The sequence below is a fragment of the Pseudoliparis swirei genome, chromosome 21 (genome assembly GCF_029220125.1).
Source record: "Pseudoliparis swirei isolate HS2019 ecotype Mariana Trench chromosome 21, NWPU_hadal_v1, whole genome shotgun sequence".
Classification (NCBI taxonomy): Eukaryota; Metazoa; Chordata; class Actinopteri; order Perciformes; family Liparidae; genus Pseudoliparis; species Pseudoliparis swirei.
Genome location: NC_079408.1, coordinates 1,128,024 through 1,143,023, shown reverse-complemented (window position 1 = coordinate 1,143,023; position 15,000 = coordinate 1,128,024). Strand labels below are relative to the sequence as shown.

The 15,000-nt window shown below is 43.7% G+C and overlaps 2 protein-coding genes across 3 annotated transcripts in view; one reads left to right on the top strand and one right to left on the bottom strand.

Annotated features, from left to right (window-relative positions):
• LOC130212196 (SH3 domain-containing protein 19-like) overlaps positions 1–4,203 on the top strand; it is a 19,327-nt gene extending 15,124 nt beyond the window's left edge. For both annotated transcript variants that reach the window (XM_056443347.1, XM_056443346.1), the window contains exons 12-17: positions 262–320; positions 391–578; positions 701–732; positions 3,439–3,676; positions 3,799–3,887; positions 3,970–4,203. In XM_056443347.1, coding sequence (XP_056299322.1) covers positions 262–320; positions 391–578; positions 701–732; positions 3,439–3,676; positions 3,799–3,887; positions 3,970–4,077 — 714 coding nt within the window. In that variant the 3' untranslated portion in view covers positions 4,078–4,203. The remainder of the gene's footprint in view (positions 1–261; positions 321–390; positions 579–700; positions 733–3,438; positions 3,677–3,798; positions 3,888–3,969) is intronic.
• A 4,594-nt stretch (positions 4,204–8,797) lies between these two features.
• Positions 8,798–15,000, bottom strand: part of LOC130212201 (serine/threonine-protein kinase DCLK2-like) — a 10,893-nt gene continuing 4,690 nt past the window's right edge. Inside the window, exons 5-16 of the mRNA XM_056443357.1 lie at positions 14,978–15,000; positions 14,785–14,873; positions 14,362–14,434; positions 13,597–13,702; positions 13,322–13,379; positions 12,397–12,516; positions 12,171–12,317; positions 11,871–12,004; positions 11,470–11,547; positions 11,293–11,389; positions 10,771–10,851; positions 8,798–10,494 (exon numbers count right to left, since the gene is read on the bottom strand). The exon at positions 14,978–15,000 is cut by the window's right edge and continues 94 nt beyond it. Coding sequence (XP_056299332.1) covers positions 10,303–10,494; positions 10,771–10,851; positions 11,293–11,389; positions 11,470–11,547; positions 11,871–12,004; positions 12,171–12,317; positions 12,397–12,516; positions 13,322–13,379; positions 13,597–13,702; positions 14,362–14,434; positions 14,785–14,873; positions 14,978–15,000 — 1,198 coding nt within the window. The 3' untranslated portion in view covers positions 8,798–10,302. The remainder of the gene's footprint in view (positions 10,495–10,770; positions 10,852–11,292; positions 11,390–11,469; positions 11,548–11,870; positions 12,005–12,170; positions 12,318–12,396; positions 12,517–13,321; positions 13,380–13,596; positions 13,703–14,361; positions 14,435–14,784; positions 14,874–14,977) is intronic.

The window sequence follows — 15,000 nt, the reverse complement described above, 5'->3', positions numbered from 1 at the left end:
TTAGCTGAACGTCACAGTTTGGATCGATCGATGCTATGCTATGCTAAGCTATGCTATGCTAAGCTATGCTAACATCGTCACATAGTTTTCTGTCCATTAACAGGAAGCTAACGGAGTTTATTTTGTGGACTCTCGTGGTGCGTTCATGCTCCAGTCTGTAAAAATGAGCACTGGGCAGAGCGAGGGTCTCACGATGCGTTCACATGTAATCTCGTAAACTGGAGCTGTTTTTTGAACATGACATCATTTGTGCTCCTTCAGTCCATTCTGCCCGTCCAGCCGCCTGAGCCCAAGGACCAGCCCGCCCCCGCCCCCGACAGGTGAGACCCACGACTCAGGGAGCCGCTCACAGGAGTGTGTATTTCACTGTGTGTGTGTGTGTGTGTGTAGCGGTCCCCGCTGCGTCGCCCTCTTGGACTACGAGGGCGAGGAGCCCGACGAGCTCACCTTCTCCCAGGGCGACGTCATCGCCCTCCTGGAGCTCATTGGCCAGCAGTGGGGGCGGGGCCAGATCCACGGGCGGGGCGGCGTGTTCCCGCTGAACGTCGTTGAGGTGGTGGAGCCGCCGGGGAGTTACGGTGAGCCGGAAGGGCTTCATTTGTTTTATTTTATTCACATTTTTTCTTTCTTATTATTATTTATTGTTTGTAGTTTTGTTGAATTCTTATTTTATTTATTGTAACTTTGTTTGTTCTAACAGCTCCAAAGACCTCAGAGGACCCTGACTCAAAGGTGTGTGTGTATTTGTGTGTGTGTGAGTGTGGTGTGTGTCTATGTGTGTGCGTGCATATATATATATATTTATATGTATGTATGTATATACATATTTTTATTTATTTTTTATTTTTTTATAATGGTTTATTTAATAAGGGACCGTGCACATTGATAAAAACATTGCAGTAAATGTGCCAGTTAGCCAAGAGGCTATTTTTCATCTGTAGTCCCAATGTTGCTGATGTTAAGAACAAACCTAAAAAACATAAGATTACAGATACAATCTACAGATAAAACAAATAAAATAAGGGAGAACAATGTTAAAATGGACAGAATAAAAACATAATGTCAGAGATACAACGTAAAAGCTTACAGACTAAATGTGACATACAACTGCAAACAGGTGAACGACAAGAGAAGACAGGTGGAGTAAAACGACCGACCAGCAAGTCAAGACACACAGAGACCGGACAACAGACAGACAACAACTGACAGACAGAAAAAATGAAGGTCCAACCTGGACAGATGGAGGAGGGAGGAGCCGTTACAGTCTAGTGCTGACAGAGCTGGGTAGTAATGAACCATTTCTTTGTTTCTGCTTTAAAAGAGTTGAATGATTGTAGCTCTCTGATAGATCCTGGATCAGTTCCAGTGAACTGCTGCTTGTACTGAGAAAGCAGCGTGACTGAAAGCACTTTTCCTGAGAGGGACGATACAATCCCCTCTCGCTGCTCCTCTTGTGAGCCGATATCCAGTTCGTGTGGTGACAAATTGTTTGAGAGGAGGAGAGGTCAATCCATGTATGATTTTGTACATCAGACAGACGTGCACATATTTAATCAAGTTATCCCAACTAAGCAAGTTGTATTTTTTTAGTATAGGACAATGATGTGACAGAACTTTTTTTTTATCAAGAGTTTTGAGCGTCCGCTTGTATAATGACTGTAATGGTTTGAGCGTAGTGGCACTAGCATGTGACCAGGTTGTTAAACAGTAGGTCATGTGGGAAATAACCATTGAATGCATGAATGTTTTAGCTGCCTCTGTTGACATGGAGTTGCGCAAGAATCGGAAATTGGATAGATTGTATTTTACCCGATTACAAACTTTTTTCACCTGTGATTTGAAAGACAAATTAGAATCAAAAAGTACTCCCAGGTACTTGTATTCAGATACAACCTTTAGCCTCTCCCCAGATACAAAAACATCCGGTTCTACATATATTTATATTTATTTATATATGTAAATATACACATATATATATATTTTTATATATAAATATGTATATATTTATGTATATGTATATATATACATATATATATATACACTACCGTTCAAAAGTTTGGGATCACTTAGAAATGACTTTATTTTTCAAAGAAAAGCACTTTTTTTCAATGAAGATAACATTAAATTAATCAGAAATACCCTCTCTACATTGTTAATGTGGTAAATGACTCTTCTAGGTGAAACGTCTGGTTTCTAATGACATCTCTCCAGAGGTGTATAGAGGCCCATTTCATCATCACTCCAGTGTTCTGATGGTACATTGTGTTTGCTAATCGCCTTAGAAGACTAATGTCTGATTAGAAAACCTGTGCAATTATGTTAGCACAGCTGAAAACAGTTATGGTGTGTTCACACCGGACGCGCCGAAATGTCGACGCGCGTCGAGATGACATGTAAAGTCAATGCACAGCTGCGTAGAAGCTGCGTGTTTCCCAGCGAGCGCGTCAGACGCGTTTGAAGCAGCAGAACAGAGCGAACAGACGCAGCTCCTCGACGCGCGAGTTGAAATTTCCCAACTCGGGCAGCAAAGAGCGTGAGTCATAGTTGCGTCAGCCAATCAGCGTTGAGCAGCTCCGCTCGTCATCGTCCTGCCGGTTTAGAAAATGGAGGACAAGATTATTGTCGCTGTCTGTGGGCACCCCGAACTTTACGATACAACTCTTTATGCTTACCGAAACCGGAGCTATAAAGATGAAGCGTGGAACAAGGTCGGAGAAGCCGTGGGACTACCTGGTACGTTTTGAATGTATGTATTTGCTTTTATTCTCGCTATTTGTTGTACTTTACTGTCAACCAACCGCCGGCATATGTGTTTCATGGCAGGAGATCTGCCGCTGTAGGTGGAAAAGTCTCAGAGACACGTATCAAAGAGAGAAGAGAGAGAAGAAGAGAGAGAGAAGAAGAGAGAGAGAGAAGAGAGAGAGAGAGTGCAGCTCAGTCCACTAACAAGTGGAAGTCCTCTGCGGTCCTGTCGTTCCTCGACTCATTTATGACTCCGCCCCCGACGCGTCTGGTGTGAACACCCTTTTTTCGACGCGCGTCGAGACGGCTGCGTCAGACGCGTAGAGAATTTTTTCGACGCGTCCGGTGTGAACGCACCATAATGCTGGTGATATAAGCTATAACTGGCCTTCCTTTGAGCTTGAAGTTTGTAGAACAAAATGAATACTTCAAATATTAATCATTATTTCTAACCTTGTCAAAGTCTTGACTATATTTTATATTCATTTGATAAATAAAAGTGTGATTTTTCATGGAAGACACGAAATTGTCTGGGTGATCCCAAACTTTTGAACGGTAGTGTATATATAAACAGTATATATATATATACACATATATATATATTTGTGTATATATAACAACAGTCTTTAGATATCTCAAACATCATCACAGCACGTTAGTTAATTAATAGTTTTACTCCAATTGCTACGTCTGCAGGAGAAGGAGGAAGAGGAGAAGGAAGAAGAGAAGAAGGAGGAGGAGGAAGAGGAGAAGGATGAAGAGGAGGAGTGGGCCGAGGCTCTGTTTGACTTCAGCGGTGAGGCTGCAGACGACCTGTCCTTCCACCAGGGGGCGCTCATCCAGGTGACGCAGCATGTGGACGACCAGTGGAGAAGAGGAAGAGTGGAGGGGAGGGAGGGGCTCTACCCCACGGCCTTCACACAGCCCCGTCAGGGTAACACACACACACACACAGAGACAGACACACAGAGACACACACACACACACACACACATAGAGACACACACAGAGACACACAGTCAGATGGTTGACAGCTGTATCTCTTCCTGTCTCCAGCTCAGCCAATCACAGGCCGGCAGTCTGCGGTTAAAGGCGTGGCCAAGTTTGACTTCACAGCCGAGAGCGAAGACGAGCTCACTCTGAAGGTGTGTGTGTGTGTCTCTGTGTGTGTGTGTGTCTGTTTGTGTGTGTGTGTGTGTGTGTGTCTCACCCTCTCCTCTCCTGCAGGTGGGCGACCTCGTGGCCCAGGTGGAGGTGGTGGACGAGCAGTGGCTTCTGGGAGTTGTGTGCGGGAGGCGTGGCATCGTCCCTAAAAACTACATTTCACTTCTCTGATGAGGAAGTGCTGAATATGACTGTTGTTGTTGTTGTTGTTGTTGTTGCTCCTCTCTGTCGACCGGTCGGCTGGAGGTTCTTTATTTACCCAAAACATTTTAATAAGACTGAAGCTCTGAGCTGTGATTGGTTCCTGTCTTTGACTGATGGACCTCCTGGTCTAGTGGACTAGTGGTCTGGTCTAGTGATCTGGTCTAGTGGACTAGTGGTCTGGTGGTCTGGTCTGGTCTAGTGGTCTGGTCTAGTGGACTAGTGGTCTGGACTAGTGGTCTGGTCTAGACCAGACTATATATATATACACATATATATTATATATATACACATCTAAATATATATTTTTATATATAAATATTTGTATATATAAATATTTATTTATATATTTGTATATATATATTTATATATGTATATAACTATATATTTATTTATATATATAAATATTTATTTATATATTTAGATAAATATATCTATAAATATATATTTAGATAAATATATATTTATTAATATATGTGTGTACATACACATAGCAGACAATGACTCATCACACTAACATGTATAACGCGTGATGACGTGGTCGTCATAGAAACTGGTCCCTTCTCTATGATGTGTTTGTGTCTGGTGCGTTCAGGGACGCGGAGCGACTCGGTTAAAAGGAGCGCTCATCCTGAACCTGCGTCAGAAACTTAAAGAGCTTCAAATAACGAGATGAAGATATTAAGAAGATCCACCCAGGTATAGCTAACAACAGTAAACAACAACAACTTTCTGATGTTGTTTACACCAGCAAAAGTCTTTTATTTCATGTGGTTATGTGTTTGTGTTGCCATGACGTCAACATGTCAACAAGTTAACTTTTATTTTACTTTTATTCCAGAGTTGAGAAAGAATGTGAAATGTTCACGTTCTATATTTGTATTTTCTATATATATTTATATATCTATAAATATATATATATTTACTTATGTATATACATGTGTGTATACATATAAATGTATGTGTATATATATACATGTATTTATGTTGATACATATATTTATATATATCTACATACATATATGTTCATGTGTGTATATATATATGTATATATACGTATATCTATATATACATATATGTGCGTACATATTTACTTATATATGTATATATAAAGTTATCTAGATATAAATATATTTATATAGATATTTATTCATTTATATATATATATTAATATATATTCATTCATATATATACATCGATTTATATATATATATTAATACATATAAATATTTACATATATATTTATACAGTTATATATATTTATACATATAAATATATATATTTATACATAGATATATTTGGAGGCATTTTTAAGACTGTAACATGTGGGAAAGACGCACAATGAAAGAGATCTTTGTAAAATATATTTCATAACCAAACATTCCGACTTCTTAACAAATAAAACAGACATTTCAATCATTCTCGTTAGTTGTTTGTGTTCATCCGACTGAAGTCAAATATCAAGAACATGTCCGTGTCTCTGAATTCATACAAGCACACACGCATTTATTCAGCATTTTTATTTTCCCCAAATGCCCCGAACAACGACCCCGACACACGTCACAGCTCAGCGTTAAAACACGACCTCATAGTCTCTGGCCTGAAGGTCAGAGGTCAAACCAGCTTTCATTCACCTCTTAAATTTGGGCTGTGAATAAATAACGTTGTGAAGTTTCTTCGTTCAGGAGCTCGATTGTCGTGAATAGAAGTCGTCGCTGATTGAAACGTCAACGAAGAGAAACCCAAACGTCTCGACTTCTCCATCCCAGAGTGAGATGAAACGACCACATAGACACACACACACACACTGTGCAGTTGATAAAACGCACACAGGCGAATTAAAGATGCATTCAAGTCCCCATGAAGTCACATTTTGAGGGAATTCCAAGTCCTTGCGACTATTTTTCTATTTAGTAGAATCGTGATTCATCAGAGCGTCTCAAGGAGCTCGGACGGTCCGGACGGTCAGAGGCCAGAATAACATTTTTTTTCTCTGGGAAGTGAATGCAGCACAAAGAGGAAACTCACTTTGACGCAACGAGATATTAAACATGGTAAGAGTGACGGAGAAACGACCGCGTGCTGCGTTCAGGGAACCTCCGGCGGTTCGGTGTGAAGTAACCGGGAAGAGACTGAAGACCGCCGGGTTCACGGCAAGCGGGGAAGGTCAAAGGTCGAAGGCCGAGCCGCCGGTCATGGTAACTCAACTGGGAGGGACTTCCACAGTTACCACGGCAACCCACGTACAACACCGGTGAGTCTTCTTTCTCTTAAAGCGACGGTACGCTTTTTTTCGGCAGCAGGCAAACTCTTAAAAATCGTCGGCCGGGAAAAAAAAGTTGAGGCCGTGGAAAGGTCAAAGGTCGCTTTTAACGCATTTTTTTCTGATAACATTTCATGAAAAGCTTTTTTTGTGCTTTGACGAGACACTCGTACTTTTCACAAGAAGTTGAAATCAAACACGTATTTACACACACACACATTTCCTTCGTCCTCTTACAAGCGGTAACATCAACAGGCGACATGATGGGTGTGTGGACGGATGACCCTTGAAGGTCACATGACCATATAAGGAAAGAGCTCCGCCCACCAGGTCCAGGAACTCGACATCCTTCAGAAACCTTGTTGTTTATCTGCCTAAAGGGATGTAATCAGGTCCTTTAGGTCAAAGTACCAATAACACACTGTACACACTCAATTACAGGTACATCATTTAAAATGTATCATCATTGTACTAGAAGTATGAAATGTAAAAGTAAATAATGAAAAATGTCCCCTTTGAGTCTCTGTATATATTACTATTATATACTCTTCTTACTCATGCACATTACACATTCCACCAGGGTTCTTGTTTATTTAATTGACGCTTTTGGGGAAAAAACAAGGTTTTTGGGGATGACATCATGTATGATGTTTCTTTTCATTTTAGTATTTAGTTAAAAACTGCTAGTTTCCCTACTTCACGATTGACTCACAGACACCAACGGACATATTTACAGCATTCACGACGCGTTTTATCCTCCGAGGGGCGGAGCCTGGACTGAGACACGCCCCCTGGACTGCCTCAACACTTTGATAACGGTTATCGAAAAGGTTTTCTTGAAGTCGAGAGATTCAGACGTCGGAGGGCGGGGGAGGAGGTGCAGGAAGTGACGTCCAAGTGGACGAGGCTCATTATTTAAAGGCCGAGATCCAAGTGGAGATAACATGTTGTGGTTTTACATCTTTATCTATTTATTTTTGAACAAAAGCCCAATTTTTTTTTTTTTTACAGAACAACAAAGAGTTAATAAATGAGCTTTAGATTCAAATTATCGTAATGGTCGACATTTTATCAAAACCATCCGTTTGAATCAATCGGCTCCTTTTCAAAACGTGGATTTGTTTTTGTAAGAAAACCAAACCAGGATCTGATCCGAGTGCTGGGGTCTGAAGAGAGGAACCTCTGGAAGGAGAGGGCTGAGACTGAGGGTAGTCAGGGGAAGGGAGGGGTATTGAGGAGTAGTAAGGGGTGTTGAGGGGTAGTGAGGTGTAGTAAGGGGTGTTGAGGAGTAGTGAGGTGTAGTAAGGGGTGTTGAGGGGTAGTAAGGGGTGTTGAGGGGTAGTGAGGGGTGTTGAGGAGTAGTAAGGGGTAGTGAGGAGTAGTGAGGGGTGTTGAGGAGTAGTAAGGGGTGTTGAGGAGTAGTAAGGGGTGTTGAGGGGTAGTGAGGGGTGTTGAGGGGTAGTAAGGGGTGTTGAGGAGTAGTAAGGGTGTTGAGGGGTGGTAAGGGGTGTGGAGGGGTAGTAAGGGGTGTTGAGGAGTAGTAAGGGTGTTGAGGGGTAGTGAGGGTGTTGAGGAGTATTAGGTGTTGAGGGTAGTGAGGGGTGTTGAGGAGTAGTAAGGGGTGTTGAGGGGTAGTGAGGGGTGTTGAGGAGTAGTAAGGGGTGTTGAGGGGTAGTAAGGGGTGTTGAGGGGTAGTAAGGGGTGTTGAGGGGTAGTAAGGGGTGTTGAGGAGTAGTAAGGGGTGTTGAGGGGTAGTAAGGGGTGTTGAGGGGTAGTAAGGGGTGTTGAGGGGTAGTGAGGGGTGTTGAGGGGTAGTGAGGGGTGTTGAGGAGTAGTAAGGGGTGTTGAGGAGTATTAAGGGGTGTTGAGAGCTAGTGAGGGGTGTTGAGGGCTAGTGAGGGGTGTTGAGGAGTAGTAAGGGGTGTTGAGGGCTAGTGAGGGGTGTTGAGGAATATTAAGGGGTGTTGAGGGGTGTTGAGGGCTAGTGAGGGGTGTTGAGGGGTAGTGAGGGGTGTTGAGGAGTATTAAAGGGTGTTGAGGGGTGTTGAGGGCTAGTGAGGGGTGTTGAGGAGTAGTAAGGGGTGTTGAGGGCTAGTGAGGGGTGTTGAGGAGTAGTGAGGGGTGTTGAGGAATATTAAGGGGTGTTGAGGGGTAGTGAGGGGTGTTGAGGAGTATTAAGGGGTGTTGAGGGGTAGTGAGGGGTGTTGAGGAGTAGTAAGGGGTATTGAGGGCTAGTGAGGGGTGTTGAGGCGTAGTGAGGGGTGTTGAGGAGTAGTAAGGGGTGTTGAGGAGTAGTAAGGGGTGTTGAGGGCTAGTGAGGGGTGTTGAGGAATATTAAGGGGTGTTGAGGGGTAGTAAGGGGTAGTGAGGGGTGTTGAGGAGTAGTGAGGGGTGTTGAGGAGTAGTAAGGGGTGTTGAGGAGTATTAAGGGGTGTTGAGTAGTAAGGGGTGTTGAGGAGTATTAAGGGGTGTTGAGGGGTAGTGAGGGGTGTTGAGGAGTAGTGAGGGGTGTTGAGGAGTATTAAGGGGTGTTGAGGGGTATTCAACAGCAGCGTAAACAGGCACAGTACTCTGATATCCCCCCGGGTGGGCGTAAAGGAGATCTGGAGGGTAAAGGCAGGACAAGTGGGACGTTTCCCTGAATACATGGAAGACATCCCGGCAGCGACAGGGACAACTGAGGAAATCATGAAACCAGTCGACGAAAGTGGCTCTAGGCCAGGAAATAGGTCCAGGCCCAAAAGACACGGGGGTACCTGTCCAATATCACTCTCATGGTGTCCCAGTGTTGTCGTGGTGCGAGTCCTTCAAGTAGCAGTGGGGCGACTCGGTCAGCGTCTAGGACCCCACCTCCTGACGGAGCTCATCAAAGGGGATGGGAATACTTTGCGGGATGGCAGCACAGACGGGGCTCGGGAAAGTCTCCAGGAGAAGAGACGCTGGTCTCGACCGGAGACGGAGGACTTGATTTAGTTTTCAGAAGAGCAAGCGCCAAGTGTCCCAGACTAGAGGTGAGGAGTCCTGCCCAGTTTCCAGTAGATGGGGACTGTGGCAGCTTTGGAGGTCTGATTGGCCTCAGCTGCTGGCTGATTGGTAGTCGGTCAGCAGCTGAGGCCAATCAGACGCCCCCCACACACCTCCACAGCTGCCTCAGGGACTAAGGAGACGCAAACTCATGAGGTGTCAAGTTGAAGCAACTCTAGACTCGACTTGTTTGGTTTCCAGAAGAGGGAAAGGGCAATGTGCTCCGGACCTTCACCGAGAGGACTTATTCCAGTTGTATTCCAGATGTTTTCAGTAGATAGAAGAGGAGATCCAGAGCAGGGACAAGGATACTTGTTTGGTAAAAGGAGTATACTCTAGACCAGATGATCAGAAGGAACTTGTTTGTTTCCTAGTAGATGAAAACAGTTCTAGAAGATACTTGTTTGGTCAAGGAACATGTTCTAGACCCGAGATGAGAGAACTCCCTTTGTTTCCATCGTAGACCCGAAATGACGCGTTCTAGACCGGAGGGGAGGAGCCTCTTCCAGAACAGATTCTAAACCATATGAGGGAACTCACTTGGTTCCCAGTTGATAGAGAGGGTTGTACACAGAGGAGGTGAGGAACCGGATATCGTCTGAAGTGAAGGACTTCTAGAGGGTTTCCAAAATGACTGATCCTAGACCAGCTTTGAGGGAACTTGTTCGATTCACAGCGAACGGTCCGGGGATCAGCCGTAGACCAAGAAAGAGGGAACGTGTTTGGTTTCCAGGAGAAGAAACGAGGAGTGAGTTCTGGTTCATATTCAAGAGTTTGGTTTCCAGTCCTACCCTCGACCCGACGGTGGTTCAGGAGATCCAAACAGGTGATCGTTCTACACCGAAGGGATGAAACTCATCTACGATTTTAAGGACCAGAGGTGAGGGAACTTGTCTAGTTTCCTGACTCTAGACCAGAGGTGAGGGAACTTGTTTGGTTTCCGGCTGTGGGGACTCTGGCTGTGGGGACTCTGGCTGTGGGGGGTCCGGCTGTGGGGGGTCTGGCTGTGGGGGGTCCGGCTGTGGGGACTCTGGCTGTGGGGGGTCTGGTCCTTCTCCTCTGGTCTGGTCCTCAGTGCTGGACTCTAGCGGAGCCTCGTCCTGGACAAACAGCAGCAGGTCAACACGAGAGCACTTCTTTGCATTCGTATTCGTTCAATTCAACATCGACGTCGGCAAGATATCCAGAAAGATGGGCACTGTGTGTATTATCTGTGTATTTGTATTATGTATTGTGTATCCTTAACAAATAGCATTCTTGCACACAAAAAAAGAAAGTTGTATTGTATTTTTCCGATGCCGTCGTTATGCTTGTTTTTAGTCAAAATGTTGCTTAATATATATATAGAATATTTTTGTAATGATCCAGACTCGTACCGTCACCCACGGGTGGGCCAGGACCTCCTCGGCGGTGAAGCGGGTGTCCACATTCACCTGCAGCATCTGACTGATCAGCATCTGAGGAGCAGGTCATGTGACCGTGAGCACCAACCGGTCTGAACCATCAGACACCGAAATCATGTAAAAGTGGATTTGAGACGTTTTGATTCAATTATTAACAGATAAAGTTCAACATGTTGTTTATATTCTGAAAGAACATCAGAAAGTATTAAACTCGTCAAACCAGGAGCGCCAAACGTAGAAATACAGTTAATTAAAGGGCCAGCGTGCAGCGTTTAGTGGGATCTGTTGGCAGAATGTCAGATTATATTAGTAAGTACATTTTCTTTAGGGTATAATTACCTTTAAAATACGAATTATTATGCTTTTTGTTCTCTTAGAATTAGCTCCATTATTTAATCTTTTATTTTTAAGTCCTCCATGTTTCTACGGGACACACACCCTCGCCACTAGAGGCCCTCAGAGCCCCGCGCTGCGCGCTGGCCCTTTAAACGCTACCTTGGCCGGGAGGCTGATGGCGTCCCAGTCCGGAGACGGGAACTCCAGCTTCCCTCTGAGGATCTGATCGAACAGCTCCTCCTGGACGTTGTTCTCACTGGAGGGGGAGGAGCCAACGTTTTATGAATGAACTGCACTGCCGTGGCCAGGTGTGGGCGGAGCCGTGTGAGCACTCACCTTCTGAAGGGAGGAAACCCGCACAGCAGGATGTAGGTGATGACACCGGCCGCCCAGATGTCCACCTTCAGCCCATAGCTACAAACACACGCACACACACACACACACACACGCACACGCACACACACACACACGCACATATTGACGTGTCTGTTCACTTCTTTTCACCTGCGCCCAGAAGCAGCCCTCCTCTCTCCCTCCCCTCCTCCTCCTCCTCCTCCCTCTCTCCCTCCTCCCTCTCTCCCTCCCCTCCCCTCCTCCTCCTCTCTCCCTCTCCCTCTCCTCCCTCCCCTCCTCCTCACCCGGTCTCTCCCTCTCCTCCCCTCCTCCTCTCTCCTCCCCTCCTCCTCTCTCTCTCTCCTCCCCTCCTCCCTCCTCCTCCTCTCTCCCTCCCTCCTCACCCGGTCTCTCCGATGATCTCCGGGGCCACGTATGTGGGCGTGCCGCACACGGTGAACAGCGGGCCGTCAACCACCGTCGCCAAGCCGAAGTCCCCGAGCTTCAGGGACTTGGTGCCGTCAGGGTACTCACACACCTGAGACACACACACACACACAGAGACACACACAAACACACACACACACACAGAGACACACACACACAGAGAGACACACAGACAGAGACACACAGAGACACAAACACGGGCAGTTAGAGGGTGTGTGTGTGTGTGTGTGTGTGTCTCTGTGTGTATGTGTGTGTACCAGCAGGTTCTCCGGCTTGATGTCCCGGTGCACGATGCTCCTCTGGTGCAGGTACTTCACGGCTCCTCCCAGGTTGAACACCATGGCGCTCGAGTCGCGCTCGCTGTACTTGGTGGACGCGGTGATGGCGTCGAACAGGTCGCCGCCCTGGAGGAGGCGGAGTCGGGGTAACGTCAACACAAAGACAAACCGGAGGAAGAGGAGGAGGAGGAAGAGGAGGAGGCACCTTGACGAGCTCCATGACCAGGAACAGCTGGCTGGAGGTCTCGTCCACCTCGAGCAGCTGGATGATGCTGGGGTGCCGGACTCTCCTCAGCACCGCCACCTCGTTCTCGATCAGGTGCTCCTGCCACACACACATCAATACGTTCAGCGCTGACTTTCTTTCATTGAATTTCTTTCATCAACATTTAATTTAGCGTTACAATGAGGATTTAACTTAATTATATTTGTCTACTTTTTACAATTTAATTCATTAATTTAGATTTTTACGATCTAAATGAAAATATGAAATGTTCATGTTTCTTCAATTGTATTTATTTTTAGGTTTTTTTCTCCTTTCTTTACCTTTATTTAATCATGACATATTCCTCTTGTGTGGATCTTTTTTTACAATATTCTTTTTTTTTATCAACATTTAATTTAGCGCTCAAATGACGATTTTATTCGATATATTTGTGTCAATAAAAAAAAAAAATGATTTAAAATAAGATTAAAGTTTTTATTTTCTTTAAAAATAAATTGTTCATTTTGGTTTTTTCTTCAATTGCATTTCTTTCCAATTTTTTTTCATGAATTCATAATTTGCAAAAATATCCAAAGAAAGAAATGGTCGAGAAAGAAAAAAATAAAGGATTTTAAATTTTTCTTTCTTTACCATTTTTTTCCTTTGTTTATTTTTACAATTTTATTTTTAGAATTTTATTTCCAATTTTGTTCGTGTTCATTACAATTTGACTAATTCATATTTTTTATTTCAAATGAAATAAATGCAATTGCATTTATTTCCCAAAAATATATGCTTTTTTTGTTGTTGCATTTCTTGAATTAGATTTTCTTTTTTTACCATTGACCTTTCTGATTGGCTGACGGTTTGGATCTGATTAGTCGTGCACGTATTGTTGTTGTTGTTGTTGGTATGAACCTGTTACCTTCCCACAGCAGCGAGCTTTATCGATGATCTTCAGAGCGTACTCCTTTCCCGTCGACCTGTCGATCAAAAAATGACTTATTATTTAATAATCTAATATTCCTTGTGTGTTTTTTGGGAAACAATACCGCGACCGTCCACAGGGACCGCCAAAATCAACACTCGATAAAAGTTCCTCAAACTAGCTTTAAAATCAAAATGCCTCCAGTCTTGTTGTTGTTTACTGTAGATGTTGTTGATGTTATTTTGTGTGTTCTTGTGACCTTTACCACTGACCTCTCCACGCACACTTTCACCACCGCGAAGTTCCCGTCTCCGATCACTTTGCCGACTTTGTACTTGTCGCTGATGACTGACGAAGAAACGGAGCGATTCCCGTTCACTGTGAGGAGAAATGTCTTCAGTGAGGTCTGTTTATTGGTTTTGTTTTTTTCTTAATCTTTAAAAAAAAAAATTACATATATACAAATAAATTTTGGATTATTATATTTCTTAATCTTTTTTATAGACATATATGTATCTTTTTGTAATTATATTTATTCATATTTTTTTATCTTTTATTTTATTTATTTTTTTATAAATTAAATAAATACATATGAATATACACTTTTATTAATCCCCAAGGGGAAATTAGTTCTCTGCATTTAACCCATCCTTAGTTATTAAGGAGCAGTGGGCTGCGGTGATGCGCCCGGGAAGCAACTGGGGGTTCAGTGCCTTGCTCAAGGACACTTCGACTTGCAACTAATGGGGAGAGCGGGGATCGAACCCGCAACCCTGCGGTTGCAGGACGGCCCTCTTACCCCACTGAGCTATGATAATTTTTTTAATCTTTTATATGAATATATATTTTTTTATCATTATATTTCTTAATCTTTTTTTCTATACATATATATTTACATGTATATTTTTTGATTATATTTCTTAGTATTTTTCTTTTATTATATTGTTATATATATATAGCGATAATGAGCATGACATTTTTTTTAAATAAATTCATCTGTTATTAACAGAGGCCCTGAAACGCACACACACACACACCTTCAGCGATGACGTCATCGGGCTGCTCGGCGTCTCCGTTCACGTCCGTGGACGACGCTTGGCGAGGAGAAACCTGCACGCAGACAAAGAGAGGGGAAAGACTCTTATTTTGAAGGACACACAAGTTCGTGTTTCAAGAGTTAAAGAACAGGAAGTCAGTCCGGAGACACAAAATAATAATCAATAGATCTTTTATAGACAATATGTCTGAACTTAATATATGATATGTGTCTTTAAGTTAAATATTAATACAAACATTTAACAATTAAAAATAAATAGGTTAAAAAATAACGGCTGGTAGACATTATAGAATATATACATATATATAATATATAATAATAAAAGAATTAAAAAAGTAAATATTTGAAGAATCTGGTCTTTATTGCTAAAAAACAATCAAATTGATCGATTGATTGATCGGACCTTGAGGCTGCGTCGTGTCCCAGGGCTGGTGGGGGAGGGGCTTGACCTGGACGACTCCCCAGCTAACTGCGATCCTGAGGCCTCATTGGCTACACACACACACACACACACACGAGAAGGGAGGCCCCTGATTGGTCACGAGGCTCTGGCAGTCACACCTGGAGCACACCTGTGGGCTCCTGCCGGTTCCCACCTGGACCCGGAGACCCGGTCCTG